Genomic DNA, 19,330 nt, shown 5'->3' with positions numbered 1-19,330 from the left:
AAAAAGTATTTCAGAATCCGTGCATTTCTGCTCTAAACTGTTACTTATTGACACAGGTTAAAGCCTTAGGGATTAGTGAAAATGAGAGTGGACTCTGGAATGTTCAGCCCAGGCTGCGCAACGATTGTGGTCTTCTCTGAGTCACCGCAGTCCTGACCCTCTAAGGAATTACTTTTTCTAAGGCGAGTTAAATATTTCTTCGGCATGTATCTACTCATCACAGATTAACCATTTTTTTGCTTTTTTTTTTTTAACATTCAGCAGCTCGGTAACTCACTTAGCATTTTTTAAAATGAAGAGACAAAAAACCTTATTACTTCATAGTTATTCCCGGCATGTTGCCGGGAAGGAGAACACCCCAAGCTCCGGTTCAGCTAGGGAGCCAGGCTCAGCCAGCCTCTTGCACTAGTTTGGAGAGATTTGTGCCTCCGCGCTCACCTCACAGTGCTTTGAGTTCATATCTTTGCCCCAGGAAAATGACTAGTGACTTCACATTGAAGATACTGAGGTTTGCTTCCAAGTCGCAGAAATTTTGAGTCAAGTTTACAAATGATAAGGGGCTACCAGGACACACCACATAGGCCTTCTACTTACGAAAGAACAAAGTGGCTCACGAGACACAGAGTATGCCAAGTGGTATGACGTTTCTCCTCCTAGGTGTATACCCAAAGGCATTGAAATCAGGTGTGGAAATCTGTACATGAATATTCATAGCAACCCCATTCATAACAGCCAAAAGATGGAAAAACCCAAATGTGACTATTTAGTGGGTACGGGGTTTCCTTTTGGGACAATGAATATATTCTGGGACTCGATGGTGAGGATGATGGCGCCACATTGCAAACAATTGAATGCCACTGAATTGTAAATTTTAGCATGTCTAAAATGGTGACTTTTATGTTCAGTATATTTTACTGCTAATAAATAAAGAAAAAATAAATACAGCCACAGGGCATATCAGTAAAAACATTTCTGACTCAAGCTGAGTCATCTCAAGTGCCTTTGGGGCAAGGCAGGTAATAAAAGGTAAGGAAGCCTGAGGAAAGAAAATGAAGGGTGGAGTCTAGGGCCTTTCCTAAAAGAGTAAAAAGAGAAAGTTTGAAAGACCTTATGCTAACAGCAACTGCAACAGCTCACAGGAGCTAGATAAGGCCCAAGGGCCACAGGGTTGGTGATCCTGGTGGAAAGGAAACAAAGCGTCCCGGCACCACCGGTTAGCTCAGCGTGAGTTTAGTCTTGAAATGCTGGGTGACACAGATGCTTTGTGAGACTCTTAGCAACACAGATAACTAAGATCAAACTTCTGAGGTGGGGCTTGCTGTCAGTTAAAGCCAAAAAGATAAGGAATTTGTGGATAGCACAGATTGTTCTACAATGAAACATACCACTTGCTCAATTTTCCTCCTTGGTTTATGAGAATAAAGCTATCCGGCCCATCTATGTCACAAAAAGATGCTGGGCTAAGTCCGAGTTTCTTTATCTAAGAAGAGATTATAGTGATTGCTAAGTCTCAGTGCCAAGCTTTCTGGATTTTGAATGTCTGTCTTTGCTACTAAAACATAAGTTCATCCTTGAGAGCAGGGGCTGTACTCCTGACGCCCACTCTTACCTGCCCGGACCCACCTCAGTGCCTGCACTTACTGGGAACTTGGGGGTATTTGTTGAATGATGAAGGGAGTAGAGCAGGTCACCCTAGAGAGGAGGAGGTGTGGGGCAGGGGGGCACAGGAATGCTCTCCTCCAATCCCTAAAGGGGATTTATTTTTTTTGAGAAATGAAACTTGTCCTTCATGCTTTCCTGGAATCAATAGCTAGGGCAAGAGTGGAATCTGCAGAGGTATGTTTAGCTCCATGTTCTAAGATGAAATGGGCCACTGGCCGGACCACAACTTCCCTGACTTCTGGAGGTTTTAGATACTGTTTTGCTAACTGCTTGGCTATAAGTTCCAATGAGATTCAGTGTTTGAATGGGTGAAGTAATCAGGCCTTAAGGTCCTTGCCAAATCGGAAATTCATTCATTCCTTCATTAGAGTAGCTACCATTGAACACTTACTACTGCACCGGGAACAGTGCTGTGGGTACCTGGGATAAAATGGTGAGTCCTCCAATAATCCCTGCACTCAGAGATCTCAGTGAGAGGGAACAGAGACAGGGAAACACCGCATGACTATAACAGGATAGCTGTTACTCTTCCCCATGGACGCCTGTACTTCTGTCTTCAACAGTGCTCCAGGACCTGCGGTGAAGGCTCCAGGTACCGCAAGGTGCTGTGTGTGGATAAGGATGAAGGCGGCGAGGTGCACAGCGTGCTCTGCGACATGAGCAGGCGGCCTGTGGACCGCGAGAGCTGTAGTTTGCAACCCTGCGAGTATGTCTGGATCACAGGAGAATGGTCAGAGGTACTGTCCTGGGGATTCTGTGTGACTGCCTTCAGGCCTGCGATGGCCTGAGGACCAGAGACTGCCAAGGGCAGAAATGTAGGAGACTTGTAACCGCCTGCCAGTTCTGCCACTGAGTCTGCCACTGCCACCTGTCAGTTCTCAGACGAGTCTGCTGCCTTCCCGGGTCAGCATCCCGCCAGTGGAACTGGAAACGTGCATGCAGTAGTTTCCGTGCACACATCAGCTCTGCATTCTGTGATTCGCCTTGAGGTCCTGTTGGCATGATAAGGAAGGAATTATGACAGAGGCTGCAGCTTCATCTGCTGCCTGCCAGTGTCTGAAGAAAGGTAGGAGTAAGAAAATGTCTAGGTGTCAGGGAGACAACGGGAGAATGGTAGAAACCGTGGCAAACGAGCTCATACTGTTTAAAGGGAGCAGTCTCTCTCCACGCCAGCTGAGGCCATGCAGAAATGTGGGTTCAGTGTTACCAAACCTGATTTTTCAACAGAGGATAAAAATTTGAACTTAAGTGTGACATCTAATTTTAAAATGTGGTCCCAGAATTTGTATTTAAAACACTGTGGGCAAACCAAATACTTCTGTGGGCCTAATGTGGATTGCCCATTTAACAACCTCTGATCTAGAGGAACAAAAAAGTTTCCCCTAACATCCAAGCAATCTATTTTTTTCCCTCTCTCTCCTACATATAATGCCTACCTAGATGTCTTTTTTATTATTAATATACCAATAGTAATAATAGCATGATCACATTTTCAAACTTTGTATTTTCAAAGACTGAAAGACCTGTCACATCAAACCTTTTGTCATTTATCCAAAAGCATTTAGAGATGTGAAAGGGAATTATCTGGACTTCCAGCACCGGTGCTGAAGATTTTTAGGTAACACGCTTGCTGCCACTTGGGTCTCCCCCAAAGTTTGAGAGAGTAGCAATTTCACATTTTAATGGGTAAATATTTGCATTTAGATGATATTTGTGTTGTTGAATTGTTTCTGCACTGAAGCTGGCTTAAAAGCCTTTTCTATGTTTGTTCAAAATAGTCCTTGACTTTGGGTTCGAGGCATAGATCCCACCCTGTTCAAATTCCAAGGTGGGTGAGGGGAGGGTGTCGGAGGAGAACTCCCCTCCTCTCCCCAGTTCCTCTCTCGGGCCCTCCCCAGGCACAGCCCCTGACTTCCCGTTCTCCTGGGTGGGTACTAGGCCATGCCCTGGCTCTTAGTAGGGGAAAGCCCTCCTTCCCGCCCTTTCTCTCCCTCCTCCGACCTCTGTCACAGCCTTACCTCTCTGCCTCCCCAGGGCCTCCTCTTCTCGGGTTCTGGCTTGGTTCTTGGCCGTTCATCTTGCTAGAGTCCACACTTTGCACACTGCCAAGATTGGCAGCCTCATCCTAGCCAGTTGTTCATATGTTATTATTATGCTGTAAGAGTATTGGTCTCATTCTAAGATTTGAGTCATGTTACTCCTGTAGCTTTAATATTACCTTATCTTAACCCCCAAACAGATGACACATGGAAATTTCTTTTTAAAAAAGCAGACCTTCCACACTTCTGCAAATTCTCAGGTGTAAAACTGCAGATGTTCAGGCAAAGTTTAGAGGGTTGGAGACAGGACTTGCAGAGATGTAGACACCCTGGGGAAGGGCCCCTGCAAGAGGTGTCAGGCCAAGGGGCCTGGACCAGAATTCCTCCAGAAAGGCTTCTAGTAAAACTCCAGAGCCACCAATGAGCCTTCTCTCTAGGACCCCCGTTACCTGGAGAGGCCTGTGTGTGTCCTCTGAGCTCCATCCTACAGGAATTGGAGGGTGCTGAGCCAGGTGGGAAAAAAGGACTCCATCACCCTTGGCTGATGCACACATTTCCCTCGTTGGGGCTAAAGTGTATTGCTAAAGCAAGGAACCCACATTTAGTATTTCTTTACTTTTTTATTTGCTTTACTGTTATTTTCATTTTGCTTGACTGTTATTTTCAAATTAGAAAAATAAAACATGCTTGTAGTTCATCAAGCCCATGAAAAAGCATAACAACCAGCACATGCTGCCAGCCGTTTCCGGGTCCTTCTGGCCCTCCCCAAAACCGTAGTCTCACGAATCCTGATACTCTCACTCAATTTTATGAACACCTTCACAGGCAAGGGCTCCTGATTCCGTGGCATTGCCTAAAAATATCATCAGAACTGAATTCATTGCAATTCTGTTTTATTTTTAAAATAATATATACAATAGCTAGGGAGGTTGAACATATTTTTAAGTCTTACAAATAGCCAGTTAGATGTCTCATCACAGAAAGGACCCAGGACACAAAGATCTTTGTTCTTTCTCCTTTTTCTGTATTGTTTTGGTATTTTTAAATGCTTTATAATTGTGGTGAAAAGGTTGAATGACTGAATGATTTAGAGAGATAGTAGAGCAGAAAGGTGACGTTTCAGTCAAGATACACAGGCAGGGAGAGAGAATAGAGGAGGAAATGAAGGGGTGGGCAGATGGGAAGCAAACCACATGGGGCAGGAAAAGGAAACTGCCTCCAGTCCCCTCTCGGCTAAGGGCTGGGTCTTTAGCTAAACCCAGGCAGGCTCAGGCTCTCTTTGCAGCCCACTTGGGGGCTCCTCTGATGTGCTCGCTGGATGTTTGGAAAAACCTGATTCCTCAGGCAGTGTGGGCAGGCTGTGGATTCTGTAAATGAAGCCAGTGACAACTGGAGCGCCTCCACCTCCCCTTGAAATCCAGAGAAGGGGCTGGGGGCCCCCCACCCACAATGGGGACAGAGAAGATGTAGGGGAAGCCCTAGGTCCTGGAAGGCATTGTATGTATGGGGTTGCATGTCTCCTGCGTGCTCAGGGCCTGCCGCTCGAAATGCATAAATAAGCTAATAAGCGAGTGTTCTCTGCAGCGTGGTCACAGGTCAGTGTTCAGTGTGGAGGTCAGGGGCCTGTTGGGGGCTGCCCCCAGGCTGCTGCAGCTTCTCCTCTCCTCCCCTCTCTTCTCAGTGCTCAGTGACCTGTGGAAAGGGCTACAAACAAAGGCTCGTCTCCTGCAGCGAGATTTACACGGGGAAGGAGAATTACGAGTATAGCTACCAATCCACCATCAATTGCCCAGGCACCCAGCCGCCCGGCGTCCAGCCCTGCTACCTGAGGGGGTGCCCCATCTCAGCCACCTGGAGAGTCGGCAACTGGGGGAGTGTAAGTAGACTGCTGACTTGGCAAATTGGAAGGCTCTGGGATCTCAAGCCCCCCTTAAATATAGCCTGCCTGTCCTATCCTAACTGGCTCTCCTCCCAGAAGACAGACCCTGGGGAGAAACAGGAGGTAGGCTGCTGGGAGAAGCAGCGTGTCTCACTTGTTGGGCAGAGCGGCCTGGTGCTTAGAGCCTGCCTCTAAAGCCAGCCAGCCTCCGTTGGAATCCTGTTTCTGCTATGCCCCAGTTGAATCTCCTTGGGCAAGTTCAGAACTTCATGTCTCGGTTTCCTCATCTGCAAAATGGGTGGTGGTGAAGATAAAATAAGTCACTCTATAAAAAGTCCTTAGACTTTCACAGCCGATTTTAAGTTATGTGTATTTAACCACAATTTTTTAAAAAGCACTAGAACTCTGTCGCTTACTAAGAGTTACAGACAGTCTGTTGTTACTTTTGTGGTGAAGATGTCCCAATATTCTAGTCCTTCTGTATTGGGAATACCCTGTTGCATTAGGAGCATGCCAAGTGCGAATAGTTTAAATTGAAACTGCCCTAAAAAATTGCCCCAGTGCCCTGGCTCCTGAGTCCTAGGTTCTCAGGGTTGAAGAATGATCTGGCAACAGTGGAGGACCATTCATCGAGGTTGGTGTTTGAATCCCGGCTCCATCATCATCTTGAACAAGTTTCTGAACATCTAGGCCCCAATCTTGCCTCTAAAAAATAGAATAATGGTAGTACTATCTCAGGGTTATTATGAGGCTCAAGTGAGAAAGTCATACATATAAATACCTTATCTATTACAAATATATATGTAAGATGGATATATATATAAATGTGTATATATAAAGCTTAGCCCAGAGACTGGTCCATAGTAAGTACTCAGTGAATATCAGCTATTTGTTTTCTACCTCATGGGGTCTGAAATGGCCCCTTGTATGTGCCGTCAGGCGTTGAGCCCCACCCCACTGGAAGCCCGTGCGTCTGGGTTCAGTGGCCACTTCACTGTGTCTGGTCTGCCTTTTAGTGCTCCGTGCCCTGTGGCGTTGGAGTGATGCACAGATCCGTGCAGTGTTTAACCAACGAGGACCAGCCCAGCCACTTATGCCCCACTGATTTAAAGCCAGAAGAAAGAAAAGCCTGCCACAATATCTATAACTGTAAGTTGGCCAAGTGAAGCCATCCTTCTGGAGCATGAAAACCAGTGTTTCTTTGTTCATTTGTCTGCCTACCCTTTTGAGCAATATAGAATTTCTAAGATAAATAAGTACTGGAGGTATACTGTGCAACATGAGGACTATAGCTAACACTGCTGCGTGGTACCTTTGACAACTGTTAAGAGAGTAGATCCTAAAACTTCTCATCACGAAGAGGAAGTCTTTTTTTTCTCTTTTTTTTTATATGTATAGGAGGTGATGAATATTAACTAAACTTATTTTGGTCATCATTTCACAATATATGCAAGTCAAGTCATTATGCTGTATACCAGAAACTTCTGTAGTATTGCATGCCAACTACTTCTCAATAAAATGGAAAGAAAAAGAAGTAAGGCAAACATTTACCAAAAAAACCCACCTTATCTTAAAGAAATTGACCCCTTTGCTAAGAGTCCCAGCGTGAACAGCATCCCTTTTTGTGTAGGCAGACATTGCACATCTCGGACCCTCATGCTCTGATTTTGCATTTGGTGTTTTGTAGGTGAGTTACCCAAGAACTGCAAGGAGGTAAAACAACTGAAAGGTGCCCGTGAAGATGGCGAGTATTTCCTGATCATCAAAGGAAAGCTCCTGAAGGTGAACCCTGGATATCAGTCATTATCTCTAGAACGTTGTTAGAGTGAGCCACCCCGGCTGTTGTCATCCCATTGCTGAGCTGCTCTCCAGTGGTTATTTCTGGTCTTTTTTTCAGATATTCTGTGCAGGGATGCAATCTGACTACCCCAAAGAGTACATGACGCTGGTCCATGGCGACTCTGAGAATTTCTCTGAGGTTTACGGGCACAGGTAGGGGAGCTTAGGCCTCGAAGAGCCAAGACACCTGGAGATCCCTGGAAATGTCTTCACGTCCTTACCAGAGAACACTCTCTCCCATGTAGGCTGCACAACCCAACCGAGTGTCCCTACAATGGGAGCCGACGTGATGACTGCCAGTGTCGGAAGGACTATACAGCAGCGGGCTTCTCCAGCTTCCAGAAAATCAGAATAGACCTAACCACCATGCAGATAATAAGTAAGTTCAGTGGGAGGTTGTGTGGAAATGTTCATTAATCTCTTCATCCTGTCAGCAAACATTTCCAGCACACTGGCTAAGGGTGAGGCCCTGAGGACACCCAGGGGAACAGACAAGATGCTGGAGGTGCAGTGATGGCAACCCTGGTCTAGGCTCCTGGAAGGCAGGGCTGCTCCTTTCCGTTCCCTGCGGGGCACCAAGCGCCTGGGCAGTGCCGAGCAAAGGGCGGTGCTCCGCCAGGCTTGAGAGGAATGAATGGCTGGAGTAGTGAAGCCACTAAGGGGGCACCACTGTAGTGCAGGGCATCAGGGCAGCATCCCCCAAAATATGATATTGAAATTGAGTCCTTAAGGTCAAGTTGGAGTTAGCCAAGCGCATGAGATCAGTGAGGGGAAATCAAGGGTCGCAGCAGAAGTGTTTAAGGGAGCAGACATAGCAGATAGGAGGCCCAAAGCTGAGATTCACGTTGCACATTTGCCCCCGCCCCCACACATGCATGAGCATGAAGCTAATTGTCTGATTGTCGATTTACAGAAGAAAAATGGAGCACAGAATTACCTTTTTTCAACGAGCCTGTGCATGGGCTGATTTCCTACTCTGGCCAGCACTGCGTTTTCTGTTAGGGATATTAATCATAGGAGTGGTTAAAAGCAGCTAAATCCTCTAAACACATTCCCTTGAAGAGAAGAAAAGCAGAAATAATGAATAATTAATTTCTCCTCACTAACACTGTTCCTGTAATATTGCATTGCTTCCCTCTGGAGGTAGATTAAACTTGATCTGTACTGAGATACTTTCCTTGCCTTCTGCTGACAAGGATGATGCAAGGCAGAGAGTCTGCAGTTTGTTGCCAAGAAACAGAGCCCAGCAAAGACGCAGGGCCCCTGCGTGCTGCAGCCAGCACGGGCCCCTTTCACGGCAGGACAGGGACTCAGATTTCCCTTGCACCAAGTATGGTTAACTGCAGAAAAATTAAAGCCTTCTTCTGTTATTCCCCAAAGACAAGGCAGAAAGAGGAAAAGCCATCTCTGGCTTCCACTTTCACCGCAGCAGGTTTGGCAGGACTGCCACTTGGCCTCATGCATCTGCCCATTTGCAGAGCTGCTCTCATAGACTAAGAGAGGGTTAAAATGAGCACTCTTTTTATTGGCCTTTTTCTTAAACTACAAGTTAACCTCAAACTTGAGAAACTGCCATTAATACTTTCAAGATGTGGGTTCTAATTGCTCCACATTTTGGCACTAATACTGCCTAGGCCACGGGAGGACACATGAAGCCTCAGGGAATAACTCCTAAGTAGCTGGAAAGGCTTTTCCATCATTGTCTCCTGTCCCTAAGCCTGGGTGCCGGTGGATAGGAGACACATCATCATCCCGGTACGTGACATTTAGGCGGGGAGAGTCGCATGCTAATTTACATAGGAGTCCTTTCCAAAGTCATCTTGGACCCCCTTTGTGGCTTCCCTACTGTGAGGAGACAGTCGGTGCTGATAAAACCCAGGGAAGGAGGCCCCAGGACCACAAATATAATGGGGAAAAGCAAGCATACATCTGGATCCATTTGCTCACTAATCAGACTTTGGACTGTTTTTTCCTTTCCCATCCCTTCGTACTCTTCCTGTGCTATACTTCTTCCCCTCTGTCTCCTTGTTAATGTCCTCCCGTCTCTCCCTCTTTCTACCACTCTCACCAATCCTCTCCCTTTAACCCTTTGTCCAAAACCCCGCAGCCACTGACCTACAGTTTGCGAGGACAAACGAGGGGCATCCTGTCCCTTTCGCCACTGCTGGGGACTGCTATAGTGCTGCCAAGTGCCCACAGGTACGTGCGGGGCCTTCTCCCTCACCAGGGTCCACGGCCCACCCTGCCCCAGGGCCCTCAGAGGCCCCTGTCCCTGGGAATGCCATTAGAGCAGCTTCTCTAGAAGGTACTTTGGCCCCTTGCGTCACAAGCCTCACAAACGCTCACAGCTTCTGATCTGGAAGTTCCACTCTGAAGAGTGTTCCCTAAGGTAACCATAGCTACATGCAGCCTTCTGCATTCAGCAAATGTATCTATTACAATAGTAAAAATGTAGAGGCAAATTAGACGTCGAATGGCAAGGGCTTGGTTAAACAAATTATGGTGGTTAATAAAATGAGTATTATGTAGTCAGTGACATGCTGATAAATGTTTAATGACTGGCTCTCCAGGGGGGGGGGGGAAATGCCTATTTTGTAACATTTACCGATTTCCATGGAGGTATTGATTTCAAGCCATCAATATTATGTCACTAAATGGAGAGCTGGGGAGAGATGCACACAGTCTGATTGTCAAAAGCCAGTATAAGGGAGCTCCAACAGACGCCACTGTCAGCCAGTGAAGATTCTGAATATGGCACAATACAGGAAAACTGTGGCCCCTACTTTAGATGTACAAAATGTGCAGTGTTCAGACCAAGAAGTGCAAATGTGTCATCCTCTGCTGGATTTACTCTTTGGCAGAGCCACTGAACGCCAGCCCCATGGCCCACTCTGCAGTTCCACACTTTCTTGCCTGGTTAAAGATGTAGCACATTTTAACTTGCTTTTGAAACCTGCTGCAATCAGCAGGCTGGGCTACTTTTGCAAAGCAGGCATCAGTCTTTGCGAAAAGCTTCTGCAATGAGAAGGTTAGGCAAACACAGTGAATAAGGTGATTCTGCACAGGAGAACTTGGCCCCAGTGTTTTCTTTGGTCCACAGAGGTCTTCCGTCTTTCCAAAGCCGTTGTTAAACTCTGTGTCAGGAATTTCCCACTTAGTGTGTGAGCCTTCAAACACCTGGGGATTGGGACTGGGTGATGTGTTCAGAATCCCAGGCCCTGTCTGCCCAGGATGGATTTATGTCCAACCACAGAGACCATCCATAGACAAACACATCTGAATTTTCTTTTAACAAAGTGTTTTCTCAGCCCCAAGCTTTAGAAAGCATTGCTAAACATTTTAGAGAAGTGAAAAGGAAGCTCTCAGGGAGAAAGAAAATAAACAAAGGCTATAATGGTAAAAGGGGCCTTTCCTCCATTGGCCAGGAATTGAAAACTTTTGAAGTGCAATTTCTTTAGAGCAGCTGATGACTTCAAACACCCCACTGGTAGGGGTTGCATTTTAACAGCTAATAGATCGGCCCCATCCTGCCTTTTTCAAATATCTCAGGAGTTTCTTGTTTCTATATGCACATCTTTTGGGAAGCTTAAGTAAATGAAAGGTAATTTGCATTCATTTATTTTCATAATTAAGAGACAAATAAACTGATTGATTTGTTAAATCCTGACACTGAAGCCATTGCTAAATGAGAAAACCCAAAGCCAGTGAGAGGCTAATTTACATCTTTTCCCAGCCTGTTCTGTTAACTGTATCACGTACTTTTGGAATTCAGTTCCTTAAACCTTTATTGAACGTCATCTATATGGATGAAAGATGAGAGTGTTTCAAACCAGTTTTCTAAGAAGATGTCTTTAGGAACACTGTCATGCAGGCCTCTTTGGGACACACTTTCACCAAGTGATTGCCTGGAAAATCAAAAGAAAAGGGATGCCCTGTTTGAGAATCTGCCCCTTCCTCCTCATCCATTCTGTTGCGTTGGGGATTGCTTTTTTTTTAATCAGTAAGGGTGGGTTCCCCAAGAGCCTTCAACTAAATCTGTAGTTAAAGTATAGCCAGAAAGTACAGTTTCTATAGCCAGAAAGTATTTTTTGCATCTTGATCACAGCAAATATGACAGTATTTGTATTGATGCCAGTATTCGTAGCTTTCATTGAGTGTTTATTATGCGTTAGGTACTGTGCTCAGCATTTAATGCCTACAGCATCCTATGAGAATGGCCCCTTTTTACAGATGAGGAACCTAACATAGAGATTGGCTAATGTGCCCAAACCTATGCAGCTGGTGCCCAACAGAGGCTGAATTTGATTCAAATCCACAGTGGCAGACAGGCCTGCCTGATTCCATCTCCAGGCGGGACTTGGGCGGCATTCACTCTTGGCCAAACAGGGAACAACACCCTCCCGTGTCTAAGATTCACCTTCTGTAAACCTTTGTGCATCACCTCCTGTGTGCATAACTCTTAATTATCTTTACTCTTTTAAATCAGCCACAAGAGGTAGTAGCTAAAACCCTCCTGCCCTTTACACCCTGAAGATAAGGACTCAGGAGGCAGGATGTTCCAGACTGGAGCCAGAGAGGACAGCAGGTCTCACTCCTCCTGTGACCCTCAGCTTTTAGAATGCTAATAGTGAGGACCCTCGCTGGGCAAGAAGATCCCCGAACTAGAGAAGGAAGAAAGAGAACAAGGGGGAAGACTTCCACTTCCATTTAGATTTAGCAGCTGCTCGAGAGGGCAGACCCGGCTAGGTGTGTGTAAGGCATGTACTCACACCACGCGCCCAGATCAGCCAGCTGGGGTCACTCTCAGGCCAGAGGCCAGGTCAGCGGCAGGACCTTCTAAGAACACTGACATCAAAGCAGGTCAAGCGTGCCCTCTCTGGCAGTGCAGGTAGGACAGGCAGTCTGCATGGGAAGCAGGATGGGGAAGGAGAAAAGAGGGATCCTGGCAGGCCTGTGGTCTGGCGTGGAGAACGGTTGTCAGATAAGAAGACGGCCAGATGGTATGACACAGTTTCAGAGAAGCGAGGATCTGAGGAAGCCAGGCAAGGAGGACCTTGCGCTTCAGTGCAGCCACGGTCCACACCTGGGTACCCAGGCCCCGCAACACACCGGCCACTGACACCTGCACAGTTCTGCCTGAAAATGATTTCCTAAAATATTTTAAAAATAACACCTGTTCTCTGCCACATGATGACTTAGGTACATCAGGAGTTCTATTTAATCCCCTCCTACTTGCAGGTTAGGTCTTACTGACCCATTTTACAGATGCACTCAGGAGGGTCACACCATTTGCCTGAGGTCACACTTAAAGTAGAGGAATATCTGGATTTTAGCATAAATCCACACTCGGTGCCAGGGTTCCTCACGCCTCAGCCTCAGCACTGTTGAGGTTTGGAGCCATGTAACTCTCTGTTGTGAGGGACAGTGCTATGCCTGGGGGGTATTTAACACTATCTCTGGTCTCTCCGCACCAGATGCTAAGAGCTCGCATACACACGCACACTCACGCGCGCACGCGCGCACACACACACACACACACACACACACACATACACACCAGTTGTGATGATCAAAAATGTCTCCACGGATATTGCCAGCTTTCCCACGGGGGCAGAATTGTCGCATTGAGACCCACTGACATAGACCAGACCAACCCCTCCCATCACCTTTATGAGTAGGCATCCTGTTTGTTCTCTGTTTGCAGATGTGGACTCTCAGGTTCTGAAAGGCTTATAATCTCTGGTTCGTAAACATTTATGGAACTGACATGGAAGAAACCTGCAGGTTATACCTTGTGCTGGAAGTCTTAATGGCCAAGCTAGGATAGAGTATTTACTAAGAATCTATCAAGGGGCGAGTCATATTTTACAAACCATATGGGTAGAAATAAAGCAGTACCAGTTCCCTCCCTACAATGAGCTTATTGGAGAGAGAAAACTAAGACTTAGAAAATAATTAAAAATGCAGGACTTCTATCAGTGTTTTTGAGTATCTGCTAGGTACCAGCCAGAGGCTGCTTGACTAATTTCATTTAGTCCTCACTACAAAACCCTGCGGGCATACTGTTTTACCTATCATTTTACAGATGGACAAACTGAGGTTCTGAGAGGCTAAAAAAATCTGCCCAGGATCTCATTGGGGGTGAAAGAGCTGAATTTATACTTAGGTCTGACTGGCTATGAGCCTGCCCCTCACTGCTCCCCCCTTTGCTGTATTAAGATTCTTTTGACAAAGTTCTTGACTGTGAGGTTCTGAAAGGATGCTCGCACTGTGAGCATGTTCATGCAGAACATTTTTAATTGTGGAAATGCTCATTGTGGAGTAGGGAGCCACAAGGAACTATTTCAGATACCTCGTGGAGTCATTTTTGAAAGAACAAGGAAAAACAGAGAGAGATGGGGACAGCACTCAGCTTTACTGCACCGGCTCCTTAGAAATAAATACAGAAACCCGCAGCCCTGTTCAGACTGTATTCTGGAGCAGGTTGAGGAGATGCGGGTCACCTCGGCCCGAAGGGGCCGCAGGTCTAGAGCAGGCCGGGCGTGCCCTCTGCTGGCCGCTCCCCAGAAGCGCCTCTGCTTTGAAGTCACGCCCTGCTGAGTTTAGTACACTGAGTGCCCGGCCCCGCGGGGAGCCGAAAACCCAGGAAGCTTTGGCAGCTAGAACTTGTTAGAAAAATTACACTGTGGCATTTTGTTCCTGAAGGAATCTGATAATTGTGAGCAACATCAGGATTGCTGTCTTAGAAATGGCGGTGGTTGAGAGCGAGGACTTTGAAGTCAGGAAAATATGAGTTGGACTTTCTCTGTAGCCTAAAGAAGTTAATCACTTCTTCAGGGCCTCAGTTTCCCCATCTGTAAAGAAAACTCCCTTCATAGACCTTCTGCAAGAATGGATTAAATGATGCATGTCATCATCTGACCCAGATGCTCCTTCCCCCTAAAAAAGCCCTCAATTATTAGCAGCTTTCTTAATGAATTAATATCCTTTCAAAGGTTGCTTTTATTGTGTGGTGTTTGCTTGGGACATCACATGAACTAAAAATCGTTTTCATTGGCCATTTATTCCAGGGTCGTTTTAGTATCAACCTTTATGGAACTGGCCTGTCTTTAACTGAATCTGCCAGGTGGATATCACAGGGGAATTACGCCGTCTCAGACATTAAGAAGTCTCCGGTAAGATTACAGATTGGTTGGGGAATGGGTTTTGTTTTCTTTTCTTTTTTTGCCTTCTTTCGTCCCTTCCACCCTTTGTGGTGGTGGTGCTAAAGAAACGAATGTGCTCGACCACTTCCTCAAACCATTTTCTAAAGTGTCAGGAAGAAAATTAAAGAAGGAAATCAAAGGTGAAGGGTATATATGTGAGTGGAGTCGAGGGAACCTTGCTTCCATTCTAGTGGATTCTTCCCGAAGATCTGAATCTGTTAACCATCCAAGTACTTAGAAGGAAGCCGAACCAGGACGCTGCAAGCTGTCAGAAGCCTCTAAGAGCGGGTGTGGCTCAGGCACCTTGCAGTTAGCCAAGAGATACGCTTCTGTGAACTTAGGGAAAATGAAAATTTTTTTTTTTTGGTTGTTTTTTAAGTAAAAATGAAATACGATTTCATTTTTGTATTATATGAAAATATGGAAGGGTTGGAAGAAAGGGATAACTTGCCAGGTCAAGTTTCCATAGAGTTAGAGAAACATTCATGGATTCTCCAATAATTAGCTCTAAAATCTTGCTACTCAAGACATTATCCACAGAGAGCATCAGCATCACGTGGGAGCTTGTTGAAAACTCCGTTTCTGGGGCCCTAGCGCATCTGAGTGAGGCTCTGTGGCTGGGCCAGGTCTGCATGCGGTTCGTGAGCACAGTAGAGTCTGAGCAGCATGGGTCTGTGTAGTGTTTCTCAGTCCGGGTGTGCATTAAAACCATCTGGGAGAAGCACCCTGGAAAGGCATGTGGTCAGGTCCCAGCCAGACACCCCGAATGGGAGTCTCTGAGACAGGGGTACAGTGTAAACGCCCCAGGTGATTTGAATGTACAGTCAGGGCAGAAACTGCCGTCTGTCACAGCTTTCCTGCAGAAGTTCTGAGAATGTGGGATAGGAGCCTGACCCGTGGACAAACAGGTCACCATACTATGGCTTGTGGACCCAGTCCTGCTGCAGTCAGGGTCCCTGAGTCAGGGTCTTCTCAGAAATGTGTGAAGGGAAGGAAAAAGGAGAAGAGAGCTGGGAACAGGGGTGTTGTCCCAAAGCAGGGTTGCCAGATGAAATACAGGATGCCCAGTTAAATTTGAATTTCAGATAAATGGGGAGTAATTTTTACTATGAGCATGTCTTCAACATTGCATGGGACCTACTTATTCTATGAAAATATTCATTGTTTTTCTGAAATTCTCATCTGACTGGGTGTCCTGTATCTTGCTAAATCCTATCAAAGTCCGAATATAAAGAAGTTCAACTTGCTTCCCCAGGAAGGAAAGAAACATCCCACTGAGATGACTTCCCTGGGGAAACTCAGAATGAACCCTGTTTATTAGCTGCCAGGATTAAATCAGTGTCTTTGAAAAAACTATCTTGCTGCCTCTTTTCTCTAAGCCCAATCAGCTACCTCAAATCTGATTAAATGGTCACAGTGATTGCTTCTAAATTAATCATTAAATATTCCCCCTTGTGCTGAAAGGAGTAAAGATGACTGAGAGCACATATGTGCTTTAGAATGCACCCCCAAATTATGATGTTCTTTCCTACCATTACCCTCCAGTGTTCATAATTATGTTTCAGTGACCCAGAGGAACAAAAGAAAATTGCCCAAAGCATGGTTGGACGTAAAACATGAATACATAGGAAACCATCTATGTAAATTGTGTAACCTGAACTTCAGTTCTGTTAGCCAGTGTCAATATTGCAGTTTTCACACAGAAACTAAAAATGATTACAGCCAGGAGTGCCACCTAATGGAGAGGAGGGTAGCTGCCCTGTCAGTATCTTTGGGCTGTTTTCAAAGTCTGAGGGGCCCGTTGTTTGTTTGACAACTTTTTGACAGCATTTTTTTTTTTCACATTGGTGTTCTGTGATAGCTCAGAAAGCCTGAGCTCAAAATTGACCTCAAGCATCTGTCAAGCTCTCCTTTATGAATCCCCAGGAACCAGGACCAAGCCCTCTCTAGTTCCTGGCAGCCCCAAGAAATGCTGCTCTAGGGGCTCAATGTGCTGTGCCGTCCACAGAGCAGCATCCCTTAAGGATGCTCCATGAAAACAGGCCTCTGTCCAAAGACATTTTGGGGAAAAATGTATATTTTATTTCCTTCTCAAAAAGTCACAATAGACATTCGTTTGCTAATTACCCTTATGATACCAGTTTACTGTGGTTGGGATAACCATACAGCCAGGCTGGAGAGGGGCCCATAATGTACATTTCCAACAATTTCCTGGGCAATGCTGATATCCCTGGCCTGGGGTCACATTTTGAGAACCACTGACCTATGTTACACCCACCGCAGAAATTTCTTTTCAAAATCACACCTTTTCATTTCCCCAAATTACCCCTGTTCCACGGAACACACTGGAAATCTGCAGTGTGGTGCTCCCACCACCGCCTACCAGCTTCTTGCCCCTGAGGGCTGAGGCCCCGTCTCTGCAGTGCTCAGATCCTGGCCGGTCATACCCTCTCCTCTCCAAACAGTTCCACTCTGGCTCAGCCCTCAGATAATCGTTCCCCAATTTCCCAAACCTGCCTGGCAATAAAATGTTTACCCCAAGCAAAACTCAAGGAAAACTCTAGTCCTTCAGGGCAAAGCTGAATTGCCCAAATTGCTGGGAGGCAGGGGTGCTTTTCTCCATCAGGACAAAAACTGGTAAGAATAAGTCTCTGTGTCAGGTTCACCGTGGGCTCCCTGTGTGAGAATTCTCTTATTATTAATTACTGAAATAATTATTTTTATAATTGAAATAGCTACTATTTATTGGGCAGTTTATGTGCATTAAATTCCATTGCTTTAGCCTTCTCCTCAAAGTCTTGGGAGGGTAATTTGAGAAAGCGGGTAAAGGGTAGGGGCCTGACACTGTCTCGGTGATGGACCCAGTCTGCCCAGCCAGCAGCAGGCCCAGGCCTGGGTGCTGAGCTGAAAGCCCACCACAGTGACTGCGGAGGATAGAGGGTAAGCACACAGACCTTCAAGTCAGGTTGCGTGAGCACGCACTTACTAACTTTGACATCTGGGGCAGGTTATTTAACTTCTCATGGGGCCCCAGTTTCCTCATCCATAGCCTGGGGATGCTGGTGGCCCTTATCCCATTGCCTTCTTGTGGAGCACAGGTGAGTCAGGGAGGTAAAACCCTATCAACAGCAGATAATCCAGAGGCATGGCTGTTAGGGTTACAATATTTACAGCCCTGACGCTTGCCAGAGGGTGAGGAAGCTGGCCAAGGTGATAAAGGATACAGGCCTGCTTCAGATGGACAACTGCGCCTGGGCCAGGCTGCGACCCACATTGCTGCATGTGTTTCGTCCTTGTGGGCCCCACCCCAACCAGAGGGAGGCACGTGGGACACCCCCTTAGCCCAAGGATGGACTTGAAGGCAAATATTTTATCTGCACCTGCTGGGCCCAGGGGCTAGTGGGTTTCTATTCTGCTTGTGTGTGAGAAGCACACATACAGAAAGGGGAGCATGGCCCACGTGTGAAATCCCATAGAAAATGTTACAATTCTGAGCCCTCTGCCAGAGACATTCTGTGCACCCTCAACTCACAAATGTTCTCAGTATGGGAGAGCACCCTCAGCCCATCCAGAAGCCCCCTGAGCCTTGCATGCCTGCTCTCAGAGTTGCTATGTCATCCTCTGTTCTGGAGAAGGTTCTGGAATGGCCTTCAGAGCCAGAGAGAGTACAGCGAGATCCCCTTCAGGCCTGATGGGAGAGGTGTGCACTTTGCATGTCTGGGGATTTGCAGGATCAGCGGGGACCTGTGATTCTAGTCCTGGCTGCCTGGCCTTAGGACCTACTGGGCATTCCTTGTGCTGGGGGAAGATCTGTAAATCGAATTGCTTTGGAATTAAAATTTAATGAAAGTTGTATTACCATAGAGGAGATGGGCTTAGTTTTTATCTTTCAGATGACTTAGAACCAGTGGGGTTAAGGGAACACAGGACAAATAATGAGGTGTGTGTGTGTGTGTGTGTGTGTGTGTGTGTGTGTGTGTGTGCGCGCACATAGCACAAAGTCAACTCTCATTCATCCCCCAGGACTGCCTCCTAACCCACAGTTCACTTAGGAAAATCAACTATCCACCAAATATAAAAATCATACTACAGACCAGTAGAGTCAAATGGCATTTTACATATGTGCACTGTTTATTTTTTACCTTCCTATAGAAATTAGACAGTGTGTATCAGAGGGCTCAGAATTGCAACATTTCTTCTGGGATTTCAACATGTGGGCCGTGCTCCCCTTTCTGTCTGTGTGCTTCTCACACACAAGCAGAGTAGAAACCCATTAGCCCCTGGGCCCAGCATGTGCAGATAAAGTATTTGCCTAGAAGTCCATCCTTGGGCCAAGGGAGTGTCCCCTGTGCCTCAGTGTATATATAGTTATATGTAGTTTTATACACACACACACACACACACACACACACACACAAGCAGTTTCACCACCAACACACTCCAGAGAAATGTAAGTAAGCACAGTTCAATCAATTACAGCTTTCCAAAATCATAGGAGACAACCTGCCTTAGTCATACTGACTGAGAAAAACAAAGAAATCAATAAAACATATGAAATAAAAATTATTCTTTATGGAACAAAGGGCCACTCATTTTAATTATATACAGTAGCTCAAACTAGGCTAACAAAATATTCATTGAAAAGAGACTTTTGGAGGACTTGCTTTAATGAAGAAATAAAAGTGATTCACAAGTGGTGATTCATT

At 46.1% G+C, this 19,330-nt stretch overlaps 1 protein-coding gene across 9 annotated transcripts in view; it reads left to right on the top strand.

The window, feature by feature from the left end:
- The window catches only part of ADAMTS9 (ADAM metallopeptidase with thrombospondin type 1 motif 9), a 157,176-nt gene that overhangs the window by 128,880 nt on the left and 8,966 nt on the right, over positions 1-19,330 (top strand). For 8 of the 9 annotated variants that reach the window (XM_073230841.1, XM_017666472.3, XM_073230840.1 and 5 more), the window contains 8 exons: positions 2,226-2,399; positions 5,383-5,577; positions 6,597-6,729; positions 7,268-7,362; positions 7,478-7,572; positions 7,665-7,798; positions 9,527-9,618; positions 14,490-14,594. In XM_073230841.1, the coding sequence (XP_073086942.1) occupies positions 2,226-2,399; positions 5,383-5,577; positions 6,597-6,729; positions 7,268-7,362; positions 7,478-7,572; positions 7,665-7,798; positions 9,527-9,618; positions 14,490-14,594 (1,023 nt within the window). The remainder of the gene's footprint in view (positions 1-2,225; positions 2,400-5,382; positions 5,578-6,596; positions 6,730-7,267; positions 7,363-7,477; positions 7,573-7,664; positions 7,799-9,526; positions 9,619-14,489; positions 14,595-19,330) is intronic. The other variant, XM_073230843.1, reaches the window with a different exon arrangement.

Source organism: Manis javanica, chromosome 3, assembly GCF_040802235.1.
Source record: "Manis javanica isolate MJ-LG chromosome 3, MJ_LKY, whole genome shotgun sequence".
NCBI classification, from domain to species: Eukaryota; Metazoa; Chordata; class Mammalia; order Pholidota; family Manidae; genus Manis; species Manis javanica.
This window is presented reverse-complemented; position numbering and strand designations above follow the sequence as displayed.